General features: G+C 37.7%; 1 protein-coding gene, 1 non-coding gene and 1 pseudogene across 5 annotated transcripts in view; all 3 read right to left on the bottom strand.

The window, feature by feature from the left end:
* SSH2 (slingshot protein phosphatase 2) overlaps positions 1 to 26,005 on the bottom strand; it is a 233,294-nt gene that overhangs the window by 45,076 nt on the left and 162,213 nt on the right. For all 4 annotated transcript variants that reach the window (XM_053911812.1, XM_024565153.3, XM_045199208.2 and 1 more), the window contains 3 exons: positions 19,797 to 19,900; positions 12,353 to 12,417; positions 4,390 to 4,511 (listed from right to left, as the gene is read on the bottom strand). In XM_053911812.1, coding sequence (XP_053767787.1) covers positions 4,390 to 4,511; positions 12,353 to 12,417; positions 19,797 to 19,900 — 291 coding nt within the window. The remainder of the gene's footprint in view (positions 1 to 4,389; positions 4,512 to 12,352; positions 12,418 to 19,796; positions 19,901 to 26,005) is intronic.
* LOC112308967 (small nucleolar RNA U3) lies at positions 7,129 to 7,244 on the bottom strand (annotated as a pseudogene).
* LOC112308999 (small nucleolar RNA U2-19) lies at positions 9,885 to 9,962 on the bottom strand. The gene has a single exon (XR_002975206.1). It is a non-coding gene; the product is annotated as a small nucleolar RNA U2-19 (small nucleolar RNA).

Below are 26,005 nucleotides of genomic sequence, written 5' to 3'. Positions count from 1 at the left end.
TTTCGACTTGAGCTGTGCCTAATGATTTCCGCTGCACTTGCCGGCCTGTGTTACTCAACACTCCACCAGTTTTTCCAGAGTTCAGATGATTCAAATCAGACTGAAACAGCTTATCCACACTGGAACCCTAGGCCTGAACTCCAGATGCACATTTGTCATGACAGAGTTTGGGAGGGAGGAAGACAGCTCTACCACTATTTTTGTTGAGTAAAGGAGTGCAAGGAAAATTTGTTTTGAAAATCAAATCGCTTCCTAAGGTAGACTGCAATTAAGTTTTAGTTTTTTTGTTTTATTTTGGCTAAGTGTTTAGCCAGGTTCCTAGCAACAACTGCAATTTGGGTATAAACATGAAGGGTTGAAAATCTACTGATAAATCTAGAAATTAAGCAACTACAGAAGAAGATACAGAAGGTGAGCTTGTGACCAGACACCAGTTAAATTTTGGACAGATGACACTGAAATGTAGAAACCAAACATCACATTTTCAGTTTGTATTCAGGCTAGAATTTTTTTTTACAGTAAGAAATAGCTTTTTTACACAACAGGTAAGGGAGGCACACCAATATTTTTATCTAGTTTACTTTGAATCTTATCAGATTTTTCTCCATTATAGTTACTTATTTTATTACTCACCCATTCAATAAATATTTATTGAATGCCTACATGTACCAAACATTTCAAGGGTTTGGGGGTACAAAGAAAAATAAAACAACACCATAAAGCCTTATTATTTTATAACTTGAAATACACCCAATGAAATTTGGAAACCAAGGTGATGCTGTGTGTTAAAAACTATTATTTAAAATACAACACAACACTCAAAGAACTTGCAAATAGGTTAAATGAACTGCTATAGCATATCTTGGAAACTACTTGGGAAGAGTATATCATGAGCAATGTATTCTACTTTGGTTTAATACTGTTCTGAAATATTAATTTCTCTATTGTCCAAAACAAAATGATACAAATTCCTTCAACATCAACTGAGATAAAAATGATACAGAATTACCTGAGCACCATTTTATCTCAAGTAGGCAACATTTCTCTTACTGTCCAAGAAGCTCATTCAAACAGAGGATATATGGGAATTCATTTTTTAAGGTGTATTTTATTGATTTTGCTATTACAGTTGTCCCATTTTTTTCCTCCCCTTCATTCCCTTCTGCCTTGTACTCCCCTCCCATCAGCATTCCTCCCCTCTTAGTTCATGTCCATGGAATATACATGTAAGTTCTTTGGGTTCTCCATTTCCCATACTATTCTTAACTCCCCCTGTCTATTTTGTACCTACCAATTATGCTTCTTATTCCCTGCACCTTTTCTCCCATTCTCTCCCCTTTTCCTCCTTGCTCATAACCCTCCATATGTTCTCCATTTCTGTGATTCTGTTCTTGTTCTAGTTGTTTGCTTAGTTTGTTTTAGGTTTTTTTTTTTCCCTTTGGTTCAGGTGCTGATAATTTTGAGTTTGTTGTCATTTTACAGTTCAAAGTTTTGACCTTCTTCTTTTTCTTAGATAAGTCCCTTTAACATTTCATATAATAAGGGCTTGGTGATGACGAAATCCTTTAGCTTTACCTTGTCTGGGAAGCACTTTATCTGCCCTTTTATTCTAAATGATAGCTTTGTTGGATAGAGTAATCTTGGATGTAGGTCCTTGCCTTTCATGACTTGGAATACTTCTTTCCAGCCCCTTTGTGCCTCCAACGTATCTTTTGTGAAATCAGCTGATAGTCTTGCGGGAACTCCTTTGTAGGTAACTGTCTCCTTTCCTCTTGCTGCTTTTAAGATTCTCCCCTTGTCTTTAATCTTGGGTAATGTAATTATGATGTGCCTTAGTGTGTGCTTACTTGGGTCCAACTTCTTTGGGACTCTCTGAGCTTCCTGGACTTCCTGGAAGTCCATATGCTTCGCCAGATTGGGGAAGTTCTCCTTCATTATTTCTTCAAATATGTTTTCCATTTTTTGCCCTTCCTCTTCTCCTTCTGGTACCCCTACGATTTGGATATTGGAATGTTTAAAGTTGTCCCAGAGGTTCCTAAGCCTCTCCTCATTTTTTAAAATTTTGGTTTCTTTATTCTGTTCTGGTTAAATGTTTATTTCTTCTTTCTGGTCAAAATTGTTGAGTCCCGGTTTCCTTCCCTTCACTGTTGGTTCCCTGTGTATTTTTCTTTATTTCATTTTGCATAGCCTTCACTTCTTCCTGTATTTTACCATCATACTCAACCATTTCTGTGAGCATACAGATTACCAGTGTTTTGAACTGTGCTGCCCCCTCAACACCCACAGCATTTTATAGCCAGAGGTTCTGAGGCTTTCTTTTCCTGCACTGGAACCCTGGGTTCCCTGGTCTGTCTTGCTCCCCAGTTGTTCCTCCTGGTTTATCCACAAGTAAATGTGGACTGCCATCCACTGCCTTGCCATGCATCCTCTCTGCCCCTCCTCCCACTATGGATGAATGTTTCTTCTTTAACTCCTTGGTTGTTGGATTTCCATACAGTTCAATTTTCTGGCAGTTCTGGTTGTCTTTTGTTTTTAAATTTGTTGTCCTTCTTTTGGTTGTGCGAGGAGGCAAAGTGTATCTACCCATTCCTATATTTTGGTATATGGGAATTCATAATATCAAGTTTACCAAACAGAATGAAAACTAGTTGCTATAGCTTTTCATATCACATTTTGTCTCCCATAAACTAAAGCTTTTTTTGGCTAGGTATGATGTAGGCAAGACTATTACTGAAGATAGATGCAGTTCACTGAGGATAAATTACTGGGCACCCACATTAATAAGCAGTCTTTATGGTTTCTGGGAATGTTTAAGACAAATTAAGAGAGATAAGATTGCTCACTCTCTGGGTCAGGAGAATCTGAAGTTGTTGTCTTCTCTCTCTAGGGGAAGACTCAAGTGAAGTTTCCAAGCTGCCCCAGTTCCTGTTTTATGGGGGTTCCAGAGGAGGAGTAAGGATGGATGAAACAACTGAAATAAGATCTAGAGCAGTGCTGTCCAACTGAACTTTCTGCAATGATGGAAATGTTCTATAAGCATAATGTCCAGTATGGTAGCCACACATAGCTGGGGTATTTGAAATGTGGCTAGTTGTAACTGAAGAGTGAAATTTTAATTTTATTTAATTTTAATGTATTTAAATAGTCACATATAGTTCAGTGGCTACTGTACCAGACAGTACAGACCTAGAGATATAAAAACCCAAATCACAGGTCTTAAAATACTAATGAATGTAAGCAAGGTAGGTGTTCTTACAGGATAAATGTTTATTTACTGAAAGGTTTGTTGCTTAGATACACCAGAGGTTAAAACTACACAGGAGGAACAGCTTCCTAAATGTGGCTTACAAGCTTGTGTAATTTCAGATCATACAATTAAGGGCTGTAAGTGGTATATGAGGTAACAGCTCTGGCCCCGTGATCCTTGTGAACCCGCAAATCCTTTTCAAGTTGACTGCTGTGTACAAGCCCAGGTAAATACTGGCTTGGGAAACTTTCTTGTGACAATGTGACCCCCACCCCACTCCCACATCAGGACAAATAGAATCACTCCCAGTCTCCTCTTCTCTTTGTGGCTAAATTCTCCCAGACCTGGGTCACACCCCTAGCTCTACTCCACTGTTCCATTCTAGCGCTGAGCCAGGAAGTCAGTGCTTTGAGACATCTGGCAGGATTTCCTGAGGCTTATTATCTACAATGCAGAGGTCTGCTTAGCCGCCACATTCCACAGTCTTCCCAAGGTTTCCCCCGAAAAAGTGGCAAAATACAAAAGGAAAGCAACAAGCCTTAGGGACAAAATAAAGCCAGGTATTGTGTGATGTCTGATATCTTTAATCATAGGACATAAAGTGCCACTAAAGCCAAAGGTACATGATTATAAAAGTTTCTGTTTTGAATTTAAAGAAAAGGGAAGCAAAACATTTAATAAAAGCAAGGTGTAAGACCATGGATAAATACAAGAGACTGGAGCTAAAGTGGGCTCTTTTTGAATCCAGGACCCATTGGTGCAATATCACAAAGGGCATGTGCTCTAGAATCATCAAAGTGAATCATTACTGCTTAAAATAAAGTCGATTGCAAAGAACAGGCAGCTTTCTCACCCCCTACCCCCTGGAGATATAGGTTTAAACTATATTCTTTATATCATCACCACCTAAAGATGAGAGGAAGGTAAGAAACAGTGTAAATCAGAAACACATTACTAAGGATATTCATTAAACATTTTAATCTCTGAAGACCGTGTGACTAAGATATTTTTGTGATCTCTAGTTTTAGGTATTTAGCTTTAAGAGTAGAACTGTATAAGATGTTTTTGTGATAATTCAAAAGGCAACTGGAATAGGTCACTTAAAAAGGAGTCTTCTCATTCTCTCTTTTATGATACCATACCTGTCATTAGAGGAGAAATCCATTCCTAGAACGATGCTTTCTTCAGTGTCTTGTCTACCGTTAGTTGAAACCACGACCATGTAGCGTGTTCGATTCTGGTAAGTACTTTCTAGTCTTACAGCCTGGAGGTTAACAAACAACAGAGAAATTAAGAAAATTAAAAGGTCAGTTTTAGATCATTTAATCCTTTTTACATCAGCATCTTAAAGCATACTCAGGGAAACAGTGGAGCCAGTAGTTAGGAGACCTACATTCAAATCTGAGCTCATGTAATGACTATAAAAACTTTAAAAGTATGCCCTAACTGATATGGCTCAGTGAGTTGGGTGCCAGCCTTTTTGATTCCTGGTTGGGGCATATGCCTGAGTTGTTGGCCAGGCCAGTCCCCTAGTTTGAGGTGTGTGAGAGGCAAATGATTGATGTTTCTCTCTTACATCAATGTTTCTCTCCCTCTCTTTCTCCCGCCTTCCCCTGTCTCTAAAAATAAATAAATAAAACCTCTAAAAAAAAACTATAAAAGTTGCTAAATTAATTGGAGGGAAGTATAATAATACCTATTCCATTGGGTTGTAAATTCATATAAAATAATGTATGTAAAGCACAGTACGTGGCATACAGTAAATAAATATTTGTGATTAGCACAGTATTTACAGTAGCAATTACCAGGTCATGTTCTAAAGATCAAAGAGGGGATTGTGAGGTTGTATGAATGGGAGCACTGGTTCACAGATCCAAGTCCTATAAACAATTATAATACAAAGCAAGCATTACCTAAGAGGAGTTGCTCTATTGAATTCTTACAGATTATATACTACAAAATTTTCTTTAGTTTCAATTACAATTGAAGTAATAACTTTTTCAGAAGCTCATATTACATCTAGACAATGGAATATTATTCAGCACTAAAAAGAAATGAGCTATGAAGTCATGAAAAGACATGGAGGAACCTTAAATGCATTATTACTAAATGAAAGAAGCCAATCTGAAGAGGCTAGATACTCTATGAGTCCAACTATATCACATTCTGGAAAAGGCAAAACTATAGAATCAGTAAAATTAGTTGTCGGAGTTAAGGGAACACAGAGGATTTTAAGGTCAGTGGAACTGCTCTGTTTAGTACTAAAGAGTTGGACACATGTCATTATTAAAACCCATACAAAGTACAACATCAAGAGTAAACCCTAATGTAAACTACAGACTTTGAGTTGATAATGATGTGTCAATGTAGGTCTATCAGTCGCAACAAATGTGTAATTCTGGTGGGGGATGGAGATAATGGGCGAGGCTATACCTGAGAAGGGATAGAGGGTATAAGGGAAATCTCTGTACAGTAACCTCTCACTTAACACCCACAGGTTTTGCAACTCTTAAGCAAAAGAACATATATTGAAACCAATTTTGCCACAGGCTAATTGACAGAAAAAAGAGTTACATTCCTAAGGTACCTCATCAATGTTATAACAAAACAAGGTTGAATAAAACATTGTTTGAGGACATGTTGTACCTTCTGCTCAATTCTCCTGTGAACCTAAACTGCTCTAAAAAATAAAGCCTATTTAAAAAATTTTGCTTAGTGGGTAGATCTTATGTTAAGTGTTCTAATCATCATCATTATTACATCATCATCATCATCATCACAGGACAGGGTTGGAGGAAACTTTTGGAGGTAATGGATGTTTATGGCATAGATTGTGGTGATGGTTTCATGGGTGTTTACTTATCTCCCAACTCATCAAGTTGTATATATCAAATATGTACAACTTTTTGTATGTCATTATACGTCAATAAAGTGGTTTAAAAAATGTTCCAACAGCAACAACAAAAAGAGGGGATAGATGGGAAAAATCTGGCAAAATATTGATGGTTATTCAACTATCAAAAAAAAGTGCTGGGTAATGGGTTCATGAGGATACATTTTGTACTTTATATATTTGGGAATTTTCTTAATAAGAAATTAAAAAAAAAATCCGCACCTGAGGACACTTTTTCATTGCTTTTAAAAAGAGAAAGGGAGGGAAGGGGGTACAGGGGAAGAGAGAGAGAAAGGGAAAGGGAAGCATCAATGTGAGAGAAACACTGATTGGCTGCCTTCTTATATGTGCCCTGGACTGGGAATTGAACCTGTGACCCTTCTGTCTACTGGACGACATTTCAACTAACTGAGCCACACTGGCCATGGCAAAATAAATAAATAAATAAATAAATAAATAAATAAAAGTAAAGTAGTATGGCTTCCACTCAATATTTGTTCAAATATCTACTACACATTTACTGTGCATACAATCAGAGCAGAGGAGCTGAGGATTCAAGAGTGGAAGAGAAATATGGTCCCTGCCCTCACAGAGTGTACAGTTTAGTCCATTCTTCTTTTTCTCTATTAACAAAAAGGCAGGAAAATGTATACTACAGGCAATTTCTTCTGTATAAAACAACCCCCACCTCCATTCCTTATCTCAGAAGAGAAACAGATTTCCAAACCCATCAACTGGCTCAAGACATCTGTCAGAAATTTGACAGACATTTCTGTTTGGCTGTTTGGAATTCTTTTTTTTTTTTTTAATTTTAATTTATTTATTTTAGAAAGGGGGAGGGAGAAAGAGAGGGAGAGAAACATCAATGTGCTATTGCCTCTCACGCCCCCTACTGGGGACCTGGCCCGCAACTCAGGCATGTGCCCCGACTGAGAATCGAACCAGCGACCCCTTGGTTTGCAGGCTGGCGCTCAATACACTGAGCTACACCAGCCAGGGCTGTTTGAAATTCTTTTAGTGCTGCTCTTCCTGGGATCCCCTTTCCTCAATGTGATCACTATGCTAGTAATGAACTATAGAAATGATCCCTGAAAGTATAGTCTTTGTGATCACTATTGTAAAAGTGGCCAGGCAAAGGGGAAAAGAGACATAGTTACGTAGCTCAAATAACCCATTTATCAAGGCAGAGGTAAGATACCCATACCTATCTTTCTGTCTCTTTTCTGATACTCCTAGGAAAACCAGGGAAGCAAAAACAGCAGAAGTGGCTACATTAAAGCTTATTTCTAATAAGAGGTAATACAAGAAGAATGTCATGTCCACATACTGATTTGAAGTACACAAAGGTAGAAAGCCGCACTGCTGGTTTTATGTTCTATGAGGAAACAGAGCATTTCCAGCTAAATTCACTAAGAGGAACTAATATTCAAGTGGACAAAGGTCTAGCTGTAGTGGTCTGGGACCAAGCAAGCATTATACACATACAGCTATGGATAGGAGTCCATGCACAGGAGGCGCAGGAAGCACAGACTCTCTGACTCTAGAAGTGCTCCATGAAATATTATACTAACCAGAAACCCAGTGCAAGTAAACCAGAATTTCTTATAAACAAGATCTCAGATGTTATTATGTATCTAAACTTGGGCTTGCCTTGGCAAATTTTGAGCCAACTATTCAGTTTCCTGAATATGTCAGGGGTTCTTTTATCCTCTGTAAAGGCTCTAAGAATTTCTGGCAAGGCTCAAATACAAATGGCATGGGAACAACTGAACTGTAGTTCTGTAATTTATCCATAGTTTCTACACCAACTAGTGGCAACTGATTGGTTAACTGAAGCTGAAAAAAGGAAAGAAAATGACCTCCATAAGTACTATCTTAACTGTCATGCAAGTTATTAGGCCAAATGAGCAGGTGGGCAACAAGAGTTTCTTTGTAATATTCAGGCAAACACTAGTTGTTGCCTTTTAAAAAGGGTGGTGTGTGTATTTAGTCTGTCTGTCTGCCTATCTATCTATCTATCTATCTATCTATCTATAATATCATAAGCCCTTCAAAAATTTGACTCTCCCTTGATTAATTTAATCTCAACGGAACATCCCAAACCTAATGGGAAAGGTCCCAGTTATCTCATACTGATTTAGGTTTAAATAATCAGATATCTCAGATTCAATGAATTTTAAGCTTCTTAAATGAAAGAATAGCACTTAAAGGTTTGAGATTTGATCATGAACCTCTAGATAGTACCTATAGTAATTACTAAATTCTTACTAATGGGGAAGTGGGACTTTATTTAATTAGGGGGTCAGGAGCTATAACATTAGTTCAACTCCTACATCGTAATTAGAAGAATGAATTTTTTTTACAAAAAAATTCTGCAATGCCAGGTTATTGACCTCAAGCTCCAAAATTCCTTTTAACCATCAAGATTCTAGGTTAAGGAATTAAACAAAATTTTAAGGGCCACGGCATAAAGAAAAACCAAATAATCATTCTGAAGCTTGAGGTTCATTTCACATTCCTCTGTTGGGGAGAAGCTTAACAAAATCTAATAACCTAATTTAATTCATCAAGCCAATCAGAGAAATGTAATTTAAAGTGATAGTTTGTAATACGTAATACCCTAATATTAGAATTGGTAGCAATTTCAATGTTTCTAGTCTCCAGAACTTACATGGAATAAGTGACTGGAATAAGACAAGGATTCAGATGCATTTAACTGAAGTTCTCACTGAAAAAGATACTGCAATTTATTTTAATTGTCCATATAAAACAATATTTTAGATTTTAAAACTTGGCAGCAATAGCAACTCAGAAAATTAATCCAAGAAAGCCCATTTACTGCCTAAATTTGAAATTCTATTAAAAGTTTCGGGTGAACTGGATCCAGCAATCCTAGGACTGAGGTAGGTCTGAGAAGTCACCTCCTGCCTTTGCTTTATTTCTGAGGTAAGAACCCAACTGTTTCCAAAATTTAAAATATCTACCAAAGAGTGATATTAAAACTTCCCTCAGTAACTAATTTAAATGCATCTGATTACAAGAGTTCACAAATACCACCTGGTCCAGTGACTTCTCTCCTCAGCATCACCCAACATCAGGAAACACTTCTCTCCAAGCTCACACTGTACCTCTGCCTTTAATTTTTTCCGAGAGCCTAACATCGTGTGCCTGCATGCAATGTTTACCTGCAGGGAAGCCACAGTATAAAGTCCCAACGTCTGAACAGGCAGCTCTCCCAATCCATCAGAGAAAGGTTTAAAAAATATGTAAATATTATATTCCAGCCAAAAGAACAAAGCAACATCAATAATCAAAAATTAAGAGACTTCATGTGATATGAATAAACTAAAAACACTATCTTCAAAAAAAAATAAAGCTTGAGGGAGCCTCTGGATTTTATCTTTTTTTATTCTATCTTTATGAAATTCTTGAATAAACCCCCCTGACATATTCTGTGTAGCCATTAAAAAAATTTTATTTACTGATATAGAAAAATATCCATGATCAAGTGTGAAGAAAGCAGGTTATAGACAGCACTCACATTTTCATCTCATTCTTGGGTAAAAAAAAAAAAAATCACTCTCTCTGACAGATATTTTTGCCCATTACTTAGCCCTTTTTTATTCATCCTCTCCCCAATCCCATTCATCCATTGATAAGTCCTCAGTTATCCATTGTCACCTTTATAAACACCGTCCCCCAGATATAAGCCCTTACTGCTTTAAATCAGTTTATACTTTTGCTTCTCAGAACTACTGAGATCATGCTTTAGGTAGACAGGAAGGTTCTGATGCTCAGATTCTGTTATTTTCACCACTCTCCACTTCAGTAACAGCAGATCTCACAGAACCTGACACGTATGTTTGCTTACACACATGCACAACTAGAAGGCTACTTATCCAAATAGCTAAGGATGTTTTTTTGAGTGCAGGACACGAAGTGATTTTTACTTTGTTCTTTATGCCTTTCTGTATTGCCTGATTCAAAAAAAAAACATAACACATGTATACTTAGAAAAAAGAAACCCATTTTCCGTTTGGAAAAAAATTAATATAAAAAACCCAAACATTTCATTTTCTTAAACTCTCTGGCAAGGTCCTTAAAAACACTTCCTCGTACCTTATTAGCACTTCAATTCTAGTTAAGAACATTAGTTGATGTTACTTCAAAGGTCAGGAAAGTCCTTAAACTCCCAGTCTATTTTTTATTAAATAAATGGGTCTCTGATAATGTGCAATAGTACTGTAAAACCACTGTCTTCATTGTACCAGCTATAGTTTTCCTAAGTGCTAAAGTTAATGCTTGAGACTATTTTGAATGCAGGGTTCTCTGGAGAAAAAATTAATTTGGTCCTATTTGTAATGCTGAAGCAAAATGTAGGATTCGGTAACTCTACTTGTTGTTGAGTTATTAAAAAATTAGAGGCAGGACTTTCAGTTGACTATCAAACTTTTAACCTTATGCACAAGCTCCAGAATGAGAGTTTTAGGATTCCAAATTTAACTCAAAACAAAAGGCTTTGCTTTGAGTCTACAAATGCTCCTTTCAGTTAGAAAAGTGCTAATTTGTCCAAAGCACACAATGTATTCACTCATTTTCTTGAAGATGACTCACACAATGATCTGAAACATAATGACTATGTGTTTGTAACAATTCAAACAACTGTAAAATGGCTTGTCATTTGAGCTCTGAATTAATTCAGAGGCATCAGTTACATTTTCTGAATTTATATTTTATAAACGTAAAGTAGCTGACGCTGTATATTTTAGCAGGGAAAGAAAAAAAATTTAATTGCCAATTCTACCTTCCTAATTGCTTCCTTAACACTCCCCCATGTCTGTTGTGGTTAAAATTATTTTAACATTTAGAGGTGCAATCCAAACTCCACAGGTTATCAGTGAGAAAAAGATAAAGTGAGTGAGTGATAGACATCAGCTTCAGCTCTAGTAAACCATTCGATTTTTAGAAACTATCAACAAATATCTATTGGACATATGGCATGTGCAAGGAATCATTAATATGGGTGTTAGAGGAGTTGTTATCAAGTGTGACTCCTGGACCCGCAACATCAGCATCACTTGGAAACTTGTTAAAAATGCAAATTATCACTGCCTCTCCCTCCTCAAATCAAACTCTCCAGGTGGGAGTCCAGCAAGTGGTAGTTTAACAATGCTGTCAAGAAAAAAAGGGTGAAGGAATGATGGCAAATGGTGACACCTGGCTTTAGTGTCCAGGAGACAATAGGATATGGGGAGATGATGGTAATTATGAACCTGGGCCACACCGATGCTCTCCCCTCCACCAAGTCTAGCCAAGTTTGGCATATGAGAACAAGGTCCCAGTGTTGGCAGAACTTTTGATTTTTGAAGAAAAGCACCAAGTCTGGATTTTTACATGAAATCACTCAACTTTATTTTCTGGCTGAGATTTAAAAAACCCAAACAAAACCAAAACAAAACCAAAAAATATTGTGGTCCAAACAAAACACATCTTTAGCCTATAGATTTCCAGTTTGAGACCTCTAGTTTGGAGCATGAAGTCCCTATCTGCCTGCCTAGTTTTCTGGTATCTTATTTTCTCTATGGAAACAATAATCACCATATTTAGGTAGCATTTTATACTCAGTATGCTTTCATACCCATTTGATTCTCTACACTGTGACAGGCAGAAAGGAGATGAGAAAGCAGGTGCAGACAGGCTAAGTAACTTGTCCAACATCAGGTAAGTGGTAAAAACCAAAGCCCAGGTTTCCCAACTGAGACCAGCACAAAGCCTTGGCCATTTCACTCTCATCTTGTCCCTTTCTATGTAATGCTCTTCCTTCAGTGAAGTCCTCTTCTAGAATGATGGTCTCCTTTCTTTCTGCCAATATAAATCAAGGTCCAGGCAAGCTCTAACGCCTACATACACCTTCCTCAATGAGGTCAAGTCCCCAAGTTGCCTCTTTTCTGAACTTCAGTTGCTGTTACAGTGAATAACTTATAAACTGGTGCTCACCAACAGTCTTGAACCATCAAGTTATTTCACATAGCTTCACATTAGCTCGTATCCTCAATTATATCCTAAGTTCTTTGATAATAGGGCCACGTTGTTGTTCTTTTCTGTTCCACAGAATTCCTGGTACTGTGTTGGGACATAAAAGTGACTGCACAAACTTCGTTGTATTACAGTCTTTTGAGGAAGAGAGAGTTATAAAGATACCACTAACTTACCAGCCTGATGTTGTCTTCTGGGCGGAGTAATATGAACATTGCTTGGAGATGCTGCTGTAGATCACCTGGTGAAATTTATAAAACAAAAAAATAGTTATTCTCCATTGTTATGTCAACAAAGAGGATTCTTTCTAATGGAATGACTTGTATAAAAGTAAGTTTTGGTTCACTGAAAGACTCTACTTAGACACAGAAATTGTCTTAATATGATAATTGACTTTTTAAAGACAGAATATGTAAGGGACTACCCTATACACTCATTTTTAGTCCACACTGCAGTAACATTTGCTCTGTGTCTGTCCCATGGAAGGGACACTTGAAACCAATCTCAGTGTTGTGCCAAGGTGGTGAGGTTTGTTGGGCAGAGGCAGCATGGCTGTGCGTTCAGGCCCACAGAAGGTACCAAAGGAGGAATCTTGCCTTTCCTATTTCTGTAACTGCAATCTTCAGTTGCACTTAACCTAAGAAGATTTTTAAATTCCCTCTAGAATAATGTCAACAATTTTAAATGATTTCCACATTAGTGGCTGATATTAAAATAAAAGTACTTATTAAACATAGAAGATCCCAAGGGATATATATTTTACTGAACATATGAGGTATTTTAAAATGGTCAACCATTATTTGAATCCTCACTTGTTCTTATATATTCTATAAAGCAGAGTTGAAATTTCTTTGCAATAAACTTTATAGATTTCCTTATATTCTCTATTCTGTACTAGGAAATTTGAGGCTTTAGATAGGAGGAGATAATTAATATGCTATCATAAATGAATACAATCAGAGAAGAAAAACTTTTATTCCTGCCCACCCAGGTCCAGCCCTTTTTGTAGTTTGAAGTGACTGATATAGCCACTTAATCAGGGATGCCAGTGTAACCTATTCTCATATTGGTCTTGGAACCTACATGCATAATTTCCTTCCAGGTAACTTCATAGCTGTTAATTATAAGATAAAATATGAGTACGTGCAAGAAGTGGAGAAAGGCATGAAGAAAAATATGTAGGTTTGCAATCAGATGTGTTTGTCTAAAGGGTTAGCAAGTCCTAAAGCTTTTCTTTTCTTCCCTTTCTTCTCTTAGAAAACAGTTTTCTTGCCTCCCTCCCACCCCATTCACTGCTGCCTTCTGACCAATTCCATTATTGCAGAATCCTTCAGCTTGGAAAATTAAAAAGGAGAGTCATTATATTTGGCCATGTCCATTCTACTATATTTTAGATCCAGAGACACAACTTAAGCCTCATGTGCAAGAGCCAGTGTGAGCTCATAGCTATAAAGCCAAGAGAAATGAAAACATAGTTGAACACAAAAACTTGTACAGAAATGTTCACAGCGGCATTATTTATACTACCCCCAAACTAAAACAACTCAAATTTCTATCCATTGATGAATAAATAAAATGTGGTATGTATAGTTACACACTGGAATGTTATTTGGTCATAAAAAGGAATGAAGTACTGATACATACTATAACATAGACGACCCTTGAAAACATGTTAAGTGAAAGAAGCCTGTCTCAAAGATTGTTTATATGGTCCACTTATATACAAAACCCAGAACAGGCAAATCTATAGAGAGAAAAAGTAGATTTAGTGGTTGTTTAGGATGGGGAGGAAGGGCAGGGGACATAGGGAAGGATGGCTAATGGGTACTGTGTTTCTTCTGGGGGGGGGCGATAGAAATGTTCTAAAACTAGATTGTGGTGGTGATGGTTGCACATCTTGCTGTAAATATGCTGAATTCTGTGACTATACTAAATAACTGATTGAATGTATACTTTAAACGGGTAAATTATATGGTATGTAAATTTTATCTCAATAAGCTGTTAAAGAAACTGTGGAGACACGAAGTACTAGGTATACACAACAAAGAGAGACTAGAATTGGAAGTTACAATTGAGTTAAGCAGCTGAGGTTTTGTTTTTTTCCTAATTCTCACTCAATGATATGTTTATTGATTTTTAGAGAAAGAAGAAGGGGGAGAGAGGGAGGGAGGGGAAGGGGGAGAGAGGGAGGGAGGGGAAGGGGGAAAGACATCGATGTCAGACAGAAACACGGACTGGTTGCCTCTCTTATGCGCCCCAACCGGGGATTGAACCCGCCACCTTTTGGTAAATGAGATGACACTCCAACTAACTGTCCTTGTCCCCTGGCCAGGACAAGCAGCTGAGGGTTTTTAAAAATTAAGTTTCCTTCTGTTCTGTCAGAACAAATAATCTGAGGAAAGGATTTTCACAATGGAGAACTTCTGTAGCAGAACAATTTGGGGGCCAATAGTAGCCCTAAGTCCCCACTCCAAGCACTACTGGCCCAAAGATCCAGCTGCCTTCTCTGAAGGTCAGACAGAAGTCAGGAAGTCCTCCACTACTACAGATAGGCTTCTCATGTGAGCTGGTATGTGGAAGCTCAGGTTTGTCGGCTCTGAAAAGAAATACCACGACCAAATCGAGTGTTTTCTACTGGGAAATCATTCTTTACAGAGACTAAGTGAGGCAATATACTGGTACCATAAAACCTCTTCTTTAGATTTTTCAAATATTTCTGTGATAGTAGCAAAGTTTCAGATTTCAATTTGATTTTAAAGACTTTTTGCTATTTCCCTTTAAAATGTTAGCATTCACCCATATCACTTTTGATTACAAAAATGCATTTGATATTTTAAATGAAGCCCAGATAAGAAATTCTAACTAGTTCAAAAAACATACAAAAGGAAGTACAATTAGACATAGTAAGCTTTTGATCTGTTCTCAATTCTGTCATCATCTTTCAGTCACTGCGAGCTCAGCCAAGGCAGCTACAGCTCATGGGAAGGTCTGGTTTTATAAGCTGCATTTATACCCACACTGCCTCATCTGTTCTGGGCTGGATTACAAATCAAGCCCATTCAATTTGTGTTGAATCTGCTTTTCTTTTTAGTATTGGGAAAGCTAAGTGAACAAGGTCAAGTAGAAACCTGGGTGGCAGTCCAGTGCGGAAGTCTGACCAAAGAAAACGGACAACCAGGGCCAGGGGCTTTGAAAGCCACCAACCCTACTTCCTATTACATGCCACAGAGAAATCTGCCTAACATTTTAGTCAGACAAGCTGGACTTAAACCAATAATTTGTCTTCTTTTTACTGTAAGTGATAAATATCCACACCAAACAGAAATACAAAGCTTAGCTGGGTCTACTTCCTCTGTGCATTCAAGTTTTAGGGGGAAGTGTCCCTCCCCTCTGGTGGTGGGCATTGAAGAGGAATGTTTTAGAAAGTTAAGTCTACAGCTAATTTTTCAAAAGAGTTCCCCGCCCCCCTACTCTTTTAAAAATTTTCCATGCTGGAGAATTGTGGTAGAAGGATAATACTGTCCAATGAGATGAATTAAAATTTTGAGCTGCTACATTTGTAACTACATGAAGTTCCAGATAAAAAGTAGGACAGCTACTAAAATAGCTGAGATTATCTGGACTGGAGCTAAACACAACTATTGGCTCAATGGGATACAGTATTTCTGGCTTTCATCTCTGACCTACACACTCAAGGTTTGTAGCCTTCTTCGTTCTTTTCCTAGTAATTCCAATTTATTCTACTCCTGGAGGTAACATATTAAAGTGGCACATTTATAACAATAAGCAACCACTCTTAGTATAGCACTCATCAGGATTTCTTCAATTACTGTCCCAGCTTGACTTTTATTCCCCTCCCCACCCCCAAATGACACAAACAAGACTTGTTAGAAGATAGGCATAGGCTGATTATCTTCCTAGACCTAGAGATACCCTCCATCTAGAGACCCCCTTCCCTAGACATACTTTCTCTGATTCTTTCTTACCTTTATCAGTACAATTGTACCTGTCTTTAGAGAAATCCAACATATGGAAATAAAAATGTATATACTACTATTAGCAGGTGTGATATTGTGACTTATAAGAAATATATAGTCTTCTTCCTGTTCTTGGCAGAGAGTTCCAAAAACCTTTGGGATTTCTGAAGTTGAGGAGAGCAATAATGATATCCTTTGTTATGTTTTTTAAAATTTACATTTAAAAATATATTTTATTGATTATGCTATTACAGATGTCCTAATTCTTTCCCCTTTGCTCCCCTCTGCCCAGTACCCCCTTCCCTCCAGCAATCCCCCCACTTAGTTCACGTCCATGGGTTGTGCATATAATTTCTTTGGCTTCTCCATTTTCTATACTATTTGTAACATCCCCCTGTCTATTTCGTATCTACCATTTATGCTTCTTAATCCCTGCACCTCTTCCCCCCATTCTTCCCCCTTCCCTCTCCCAGCTGATGACCCTCCATGTGATCTCCAGTTCTGTGATTCTGTTCCTGTTTTGGTTATTTGCTTAGTTTGTTTTTTTTTTTCAGGTTCAGTTGTTGATAGTTGTGAATTTGTTGTTATTTTAATGTTCATAGTTTTGATCTTCTTTTTCTTAAATAAGTCCCTTTAATTTTCATGTAATAATGGCTTGGTGATGATGAATTCCTTTAGCTTTACCTTGTCTGGGACGTACTTTATCTGCCCTTCCATTCTAAATGATAGCTCTGCTGGATAGAGTTGTAGGTCCTTGCTTTTCATCACTTTGAGTACTTCTTGCCTGCAAAGTTTCTTTTGAGAAATCAGCTGACAGTCATATAGTAACTCCTTTGTAGGTAACTCTGTGCTTTTCTCTTGCTGCTTTTAAGATTCTGTACCTTTAACCTTTGGCATTTTAATTACGATGTGTCTTAGTGTGGTCCTCTTTGGGTCCAACTTGTTTGGGACTCTCTGTGCTTCTTCGACTTCTATGTATATTTCCTTTGCCAAATTAGGGATGTTTTCTTTCATTATTTTTTCAAGTAAGTTTTCCATTTCTTGCTTTTCCTCTTCTCCTTTTGGCACTCCTATGAATGGGATGTTGGTACATTTGGAAATGTCCCAGAGGGTCCTTATACTATCCTAGTTTTTTTGAATTCTTTTTTTCTTTTTGCTGAATGCTTATTTCTTCCTTACGTTACAAACTGTTGATTTGAATCCCAGCTTCCTCCCCTCCAGTGATGGTTCCCTGCAGATTTTTCTTTATTTCACTTAGTGTAAACTTCATTTCTTATCTAATGTTGTTGCCATACTCAGTGAGTTCTTTGAGCATCCTGATCACCAGTGTTTTGAACTCTGCATTTGATAGGTTGGTTATCTCCATTTCCTTTAGTTCTTTAGAGGGGGGGTTGTTCTGTTCTTTCATCTGGGCCATATTTCTTAGTCTCCTCAGTTTGGCAGCCTTCCTGTATTTGTTTCTGTGTATTAGGTACAGGTGCTTTGACTCTGTCTTAGTAGCATGGCCTATTGTAGAAAAGGCCCCTGTAAATTGTGTGGGGAGGAGCCCTAGGTAATTACCAAGGTGGGGCAGCATGGTTCACTGCTTTGTGGCTCTGTGCCAGGGGAGGGCTCGGAGAGGGGACAATGCCACTACCTGGCTTCTAGAGGTTTTCCAGGAGCTCGCCCCACTTCTAGTCACTTCACCCACTTCCCATACGTGACTGGCACCCTTCCAGCTGTTGCCCTGGTGCTGAATCTCAGAGTGGGTAAGTTTTCTATGTTCCAAATCTGTGCAGGTCCTTTAAACAGAGTCTCTGAATATCCTGCAGTTTCTACAGCCACCCCAACCCCCACTGATTTTTACAGCCAGAAGTTATAGGAATCTATCTTCCTGGCACTGGAACCCTGGGCTGTGTGGTCTAGCCTGGGGCTGGGATCACTCACTCCCAAGGTAACCCTCCTGATTTTTATCCACCATACGTGAACGTGGGACCATCTGTTCCACCGCCACTGTACTACTTCTGTGCCCCTCCTACCCATCTGGATGAATGTGGCTTCTTTAAATCCTCAGTTGTCAGACTTCCATATAATTCCATTTTCTGACAGTTCTGTGTGTTACTTGTTTTGAGATCTAGTTGTAATTCTTTCTGTGGCTGAGTGAGGAGGCCAAGCATGTCTGCCTATGCCTCCATCTTGACTGGAAGTCCCTCTTTTCTTATGTTATAACATGACTTTTGTAAAGTACCTAAGGATGGAAGCTAGTTGCCAGGAGACAGGGAAGGGGGGAGTGGCAGGAGGTTGACAAGATCACTAATGGCCAATAATTCAATCAATCATGCCTATGCAATAAAGTCTCCATAAAAATCCAAAGGACTGTGTTTAGAGAGCTTTCAGGTTGGCGAACACATGGAGATTTGGGGTGAATGGCACATTTAGAGAGGGCTTAGAAGTTTTGTATCCCCTTCTATATACCTTGCCCATGCATTTCTTCCATCTGAATTATATCCTTTCATAAATAGTTTCTGTGAGTTATATGAGCTTCTCTAGAAAATTAATTGAACCCAAGGAGGGGGTCACCAGAAACTCCAATCCACAGATAACCTGGACTTATGATTGACATCTAAAGTGTGGAGTGGGGAGTCTTGGACAACTGAGCCCTTAACCTGTGGAATTTGACAGTATCTGCAGGTAGACAGTGCCAGAATTCAGTTGAATTGTAGGACACCCACCTGGTATCTGAGGATTGCTTGGATGTGTGGGGGAAAAACCTTCACATTGGAACAGAATGCAGAATATTATCAGGCTATTCAAAATCAGTCTTATATTCATTTCTAGGTGAACTTTATTTGATAACTTCTTGTTTCTATAAAAGTCCTCTGAGCTAAATTTCTAGTCTTTTTGTGTAAACAGTACACTGGCACTTTAGTGTAAGAAGTACATTAGCATTTAAGAACCGGTATTTCAAAATGTGATATAATTACTCTCTTTTGTTATTACAACAGTGGCACTGAGTTTATTTTATCTTATTATCTATTCTTCCTATCTATCTATCTATCTATCTATCTATCTATCATATCATTTTCCTTACAACATCACTAGAGAGTATACAGGAAAAAGAAATATAATCTTTTGAGTTGAAATGACTTTGCATAGGACCTGAGGAAACATCTGAATATCTTTTAGCTATCAAAACCTTAGCTGAGAAGTCACATAAGACTTTTTTTTAAAGATTGTATTTATTTATTTTTAGAGAGGGGGAAGGGAGGGAGTAAAAGAGGGAGAGATATATCAATGTGCGGTTGTCTCTCGTGTGCCCCCTGCTGGGGACCTGGCTTGCAACCCATGTGCCCTGACTGGGGACCCTTTGGTTCACAGGCCTTATCAATCCACTGAGCCACACCAGCCAGGGCACACATAAAACTTTACTAGAGTATTTTTGTACCTTATTTTTCCAACAAACACTTATTGAACACTTACTAGATGTATAAGGCATTCTATACCAGAAAAATGGTCTGAGAGTAAAAGAAAAGTGATTCTAGCACAGTACAATGCTTGCTTTCACTATTACAGATCTGTTGGAGAAAGGGCGACAAGGAAGCCAGACTTTTAGAACAAAAGAATCAATGAAGCCAAGAAAGAAACGGATTTTGTTGAGCCTTACCTGCATGCTTGTTGCGTCTGTGGCTGATTCTTGGTGTGGATGAGCCATTTCCCCGTGGCAGAAAAAGGGCAGCACCTTTGACAGTCAGAAAGCTCTCACTGATGCTACAAATAAAAAAGTCAAAAGAAAATAAATTATTTAAGAAAGGAAATTAAGGACTAAGTATGGAGACTCACTTTGGGATTATTCTCTCTTACCTCTTCCAAAGTCCCAAATTCATGTGAGGAAGTAAAAATAAAGTCAAAAGAGACTGTGGTTACTCTCACAGTCCTGTCTACTCTAGATCATTTTTATGAAACAAAATTTAACCTATTCTATATGCATTACATGGCAGAAGGTAAGAGTGAAGATTCTGGAAACAAAAAAAAAGGGTAAAGGTTCTGGAACCAGACTGCCAGGGTTTGAATCCTGGCTCTGCTACTTCTTGCCTGAGTGAATTTTTTTTGGCCTCAATTCCATTATGCATAAAACAGGAATAATCAACTGAGATTGTTTTGAGGAGTCAATTAAGAATATAGCTTCTTAGAATGGTGCCTCTAGCAAATATTAGTTACTATTTTTAGATTTATAATTATCAATATTAGTTATTATTAATAGATCTATAGTGTTTCAAGAGTGTTGTGATCAGATGTGAATATGTTAGAATACTTAGTTACTAATAACAGGCCCAAAGTTTACCAAAAAGCTATGTTTAAAATACACACTACACTAAAGTGTTACTGAAAATTTTACTTTCACCAACTTGCATTCCCACATGCACTGAAAAGTAGCTCAGGGGAAGTGTATTTAACCCATGGAATTTGCCCTCCATGTTAACTTCATCCTTCACGTGAATGATAGCTCAATGGAAGTGGAGAATTTTCTCCACTCTTCAGGATAGAGGCTGTTCAAAATACAATTGCTAGTGAATATCCACAGCAAACAGAAAATGTATCTAAATTATTTCATATCAACAGACCAAGCCTTTCAATGTTACCCACAGAATCTGAAAAGGGATAGAACTTTGAAATCACTAACGGCAAAGTTTTGAAACACATAATGGAGGGTTCCAACTTTGCTGTTAAGTATGTATGCTATTTAGGGTTAGCTAATGTACTATAAATTATACTGCCTACTCAACATTTCCACTAGGAAAACTAATTGGCATCTCAAACTTACACTGCCAAGCTAATCTCTTGAGTCCCCTGTGAACCTGATCCCTACCCTTATCCATTTAAGTTGTTTGGGTCAAATAATGTGAGTCATCTTTGGCTTCTCTCTTATCCTACAACAATATATATGTAATCCATCAGAAAAACCTGTGAGCATTAATTTTAAATAAATGTTGAATCTGTCCACTTCACTCCATTACCACTCTTACAATGAATGGTCCACGGCACTATCATTTTTTACTTAGACCACTGTAAGAAAGATTTTTTAAAAACTTTATTACAGAAAATGTCATCCATATGCAAAAGTAGATGGAGTAATATAACAAACCCCTATGTTCTCATACATTTCAGCTTTAATTCATGGCCTACCTTGTTTCTTTTATACCCTTTTCCTTGTCCCTGAAGTGAAGCTAATCCCAGACATTGTATCAATATAAAGCCTCTTAACTGGTCTGGCTGCAACCACTTCTGCACTGCTACCACCACTTAGCAAAGAGCAGCTGGAATGACTTAAAATATATAGATCTGTATATATATCTATGTATTTTAAATTAACAGAAGTATATCATATAACGTTACTTCCCTGTCTAAAACCCTCCAATGGCTTCCTTTTGTACATAAATGAGAGCTGAAGTCTTTAGCTTGGACTTCAAGGCCCTGTAACATCCGGTAAGTTCCTTCTCTGATCTTGTTCCATCTCCCCTTTTGTTTACGTGATGCCTTCCGTTTTTTCTGTATTTCAGGACCCTTCTTAGGGTCTTCTTAGGGTTTTCTACTTGGGATATGTTTTTCCTGGCCTGTTGCAAACCATAGCTCCAGTATCATCTTTGTTCCCCCCACCCCAATCACACTCTAGCCTGTTCTATTTTGTTTCCTTCAGGATATTTATCATACACTGAAATTATATTTATTCACTTGTATACCTGATTGATGTTATCCCCTATAATAGAATATAAGATCCATGAAGAGCAAGAATTTTAGTTTGGTCAGCACTGTATCCATCCTCAACATTGGAAACAGGTGCTCAGTAGATATTTGATGGATGAATTCATTCATCCCATGGTTTCTTGCACACTTTTATACCTGTCCCATCACTGCAGCAGGAATTGTAATTTAAAACAACAGAAATTCTGTAATCTCACATGTAAAAAATAATTGCTACAGAACTCAATATATATGGTAATTAATGGACTATAAAATACAAGTGTCTGATAATAAATTAATTGGCAAATGAAATTAAATCACCTCTATATAAAGTCAGTTGTTTCTTCAATTTTATCTTTTAATCAAGTGGCATGAAGCTGATAAACCTTTGATGTAACTTGCCAAATACACTGAAACATGTCTTCTAAAAACAAGCATGAATCCACAGCCGCCACTTTAAAATTTGCATGGCGGCTGGGAGGGGCTGCCTTTATTTTGTTTTGTTTTCATCTTTAAATAAAGCATTGCGCTCTTGTGGTCTGTTGCACAAGTCTTGTCTCTTGTTACATTCGTGGTATGCACATGTCACCCTGCTGCGGGTCACTCTGTTTCACTCATATTACGGGAACGACCTAAAACAAAATGTCTGAGTGACAGGATGAGTGGGGTACACCACAGACAGGAAATGAAATTCACACTTCTGCCAACACAGCAACTACCTGCTTTACTAAATGAAAATATTTTAAAAATAAAGATTAAGTAGTCTACGTATCTTCAGGCAAAGTTACAGCTGTGGGAAACTTTGGTTCCCCGTAAACAAAGTAGTCTCTACATCTACAAAAGTAGATTTGTTGTGAGCTTAGAACAGCCAAGCACACTTCAGCCATTTGTTTTGTGAGACAGAGGCAGTTTCTTTTTGACAAACACTAGTTTAACAACTAACTTCCTGGTTTGGGGAGTTCTGTAATACTTTTCTTAGATAAATTTGTTGCTTATGTTTTAAAGCATATCTAAGAGAATTCTTTAAAATGTATGTAGTGCTTTCCCAAGGGGAGGGTTGGGTGGGGGGACAAAGGCCGTGCTTAACTCAAAGCTACCTGGAAAATTCCTTATTATAAAAGAAAGACCAGAAATCAAACTCATGTATGGTATAAGGAAACAGATGCCTTTCTATTTACACAAATCTCAATAAACTTCTGACAGAACAAAGTGCACAGCAGATCGAGGTAGGTGCAGGTACAGGCTCCCGGGGCGACGGCAAACATATTCTAGATGGTACAAACAATCTTCTTTATTTTGTGGTCCTAGGTTATGACTCCCCAGGTATCACAAAAGCGGCGTACATTGTTGGTCACAAAAAATGAAAGTATGGCTGGTTACAAAAATCCCCTATCATCATGGGAAAAAAGTTAAAGCTCTATATATTCTATCAAAGATGCAATGGCAGCACAGTGCCATGGAAGTAAAAAATAAAATTTGCAACTACCAGAGTTTAGGTGAATCAAATTCAACTTGATAATTAAATGCTTTATTTGCATGAAGAAAACTATATGCCAATTTAATCACATGTACTTCAATGTAAGGTAAAAGCTTAGTGTATCTTGCTAGAACAGCAAGAGATAAATTTATGTAAATATTAGTCTTTCTGAAATAGCTGCCTGAAGGTTCAACTGACATATAGAGTTGATCTCTAATTAAAAATTTAGAAAGGCAGGTAAAAACTTTTATACTTTTTCTTTCTTTTTTTAAAACAACATTTTTTAAAGAAACTTTATTTATTTATTTTTAGAGAAGGGACGGGAGGGAGAAAGAGAGGGAGAGAAACATCAATATGTGGTTGCCTCTCATGCGTCCCCTACTGGGGACCTGGCCTGCAACCCAGGCATGTGCCTAGACTGGGAATCAAACTGGCGACCCTGTTGTTCACAGGCTGGCACTCAATCCACTGAGCCTCACCAGCCAGGGCTACACCTTTTCTTAATTGACCAGTTCTCTAGAGTCTGGCCCAGAAAAAGGAGTTCTCTTGTAATTCTATGGAGCCATCCAGATGTCTTAAGTTAAACACAAACCCAAAAGGACTTAAAACCCCCATATTAAGGTAAACACAAGATAAAAGGAACATCACTACTCTCTTGACCTAAAGATGGACAGTAACTAGCTGCTTGATATAGACAGTGACACAGGATCATAATTCCTCTCCTTTATCAGAATACAATTGAAGAATATCTATTCCTTTCTGGCCATAAGATCACTTGTTCATCAGGAAACTCATCCATAATTAGAAATATGAAACGAGTTAATAATAGCTAACTTAATGAGATGCCTACTCTATGCTAGACACTGAACTAAATAAGCATTTTATATTATTTCATTTCATCTTCAAAACAATCCTATGAAGCAGGTACTATTTTTTTTGCCCCCAACCTACATATAAGGGATTGAGGGGCTCAGAGAGCATAAGTTATTTGCCCAAGATCATACAGCTAGTAGTCCTTAGAGTGAGAATTCAAACTAAGATCTGACTTGAAAGTTCACGCTCTTAATCACTCTCTACTATGCTGTCTAGTTTCATGATATAGTTTTATGGAAGATGAAATACAATGTCTCCCTACAGAGCTTTTCAACAGAATTTAAAAGTAGAGTACAGGAGTAAGAGAAGAGATCTGAAATCCATCTGCATCTCAATTCTCTTCGATTCTTTTTTTGTTCCCTCTAACAGGGCCATGAACAGAAATACTATATTGCAGGGAATGAAGAACATCTGGATGAATCCAGATGGGCTAGACAGTAGAGAAAAGAACTGTAAATTCTGTTGGGAATGATAGTAGCAATTTAGTCTAAAAAATGGAGGGTAGAGTACTCTTCTTTAAATAAATATAGGGAAGCACTCTGTGCCAATCACTCTCGATCAAAATCACTTCCTAAAAGCATGAAATGTGTTAACTGGAAGTTTCTTCTCAGGCAAACAGTAGAGGAAAAGGTCAATTAAGGGAAGAAAATACTTAGCTATTCTGAGGTTGTAATAATCTTTGAGGAATGTGGCCAGAGTGATCACCCATGACCAGCAGACAGGCCAAGGGAGCAAAAAAGCAACAACACACCTGGCCAAACTGCTAAACACTAGTTACACAGACATTTTTCTGTTTTACATGCAACACATAAGAAATGGATTATTTACTATGGGAAATGAAGTGTCAGAAAGTAGGTATATTACTTCTGTTTCAACAATTAAAATGAAGGAAGTAGATTTTTATGTTTATAACACCAGACTTCTTGAGTTTGTTTGGTATTTCTGCCTGAAGCCAAAATTTATAGGTACATTATTATGTAATGCTGATTGCACACAATCAAATTGCACAAGGTGAGTTGCTTGCCATTTAAATAAACTTCAAATATATATAATATAAACTGTTACAGTTTTGTTTTGAAGAATATTCATCTAGGGGAAACTTTCAAATTCATTCCAACCTCTTAACATTCTCTCTTTTCTGATAAGCTTTCTCTCCTTATTTATTTGTTTAATTTTCAGATTAAAGGCACCAGGGAAGCTTCTGTCAATCCCATCAGGTGGAAAAAAGTTCATGTCCCCACTTAGTATGACCATAACACATAAAAAAAGAATTTCACAATAAAAAGCTTCAAATATCAGATCAGAGGCCAAAGGACTACAAAGCTATCAATACTAGTGCATACTGAACAAGTTTGGCTAAATCCCCAAAAACAGGAAGGAAAAAGTCACTGTGCCTTGAAACATGGCTGCAAAAGTCCAAAGCACACTACCAGATAATAAGAAAAGTTTGATTCTGTAATCTTAAAGAAACTTAGATTACAATGAGAGACAATTCAAACCCAAGTATCATAGGTACTATTATCTGTAATTAAACAATCCCCAACCCACCCCAATCTGCAAGACACCTGGCTATACATTCAAGTGAAATATAAGAATGGCAACTGATACCTGGAACCCTCTCCCCCATGGCATAAACTCCCAGACATATGCCTATGAAACCAGGCAGAATTATTTGTCTCTTTACCAGCATACAAGTAGAGGCTGGGGTGCATTAGTAGATCAATGACTGGCAAAGTAGAGAAGAGCTTAGGACTCCAGTTCTTACTCATTAACTATAACCACAG

Source organism: Desmodus rotundus, chromosome 9 (genome assembly GCF_022682495.2).
Source record: "Desmodus rotundus isolate HL8 chromosome 9, HLdesRot8A.1, whole genome shotgun sequence".
Lineage (NCBI taxonomy): Eukaryota > Metazoa > Chordata > Mammalia > Chiroptera > Phyllostomidae > Desmodus > Desmodus rotundus.
Note: the sequence above shows the minus strand (reverse complement) of the source record. Positions and strands in the feature narration are given on the sequence as shown.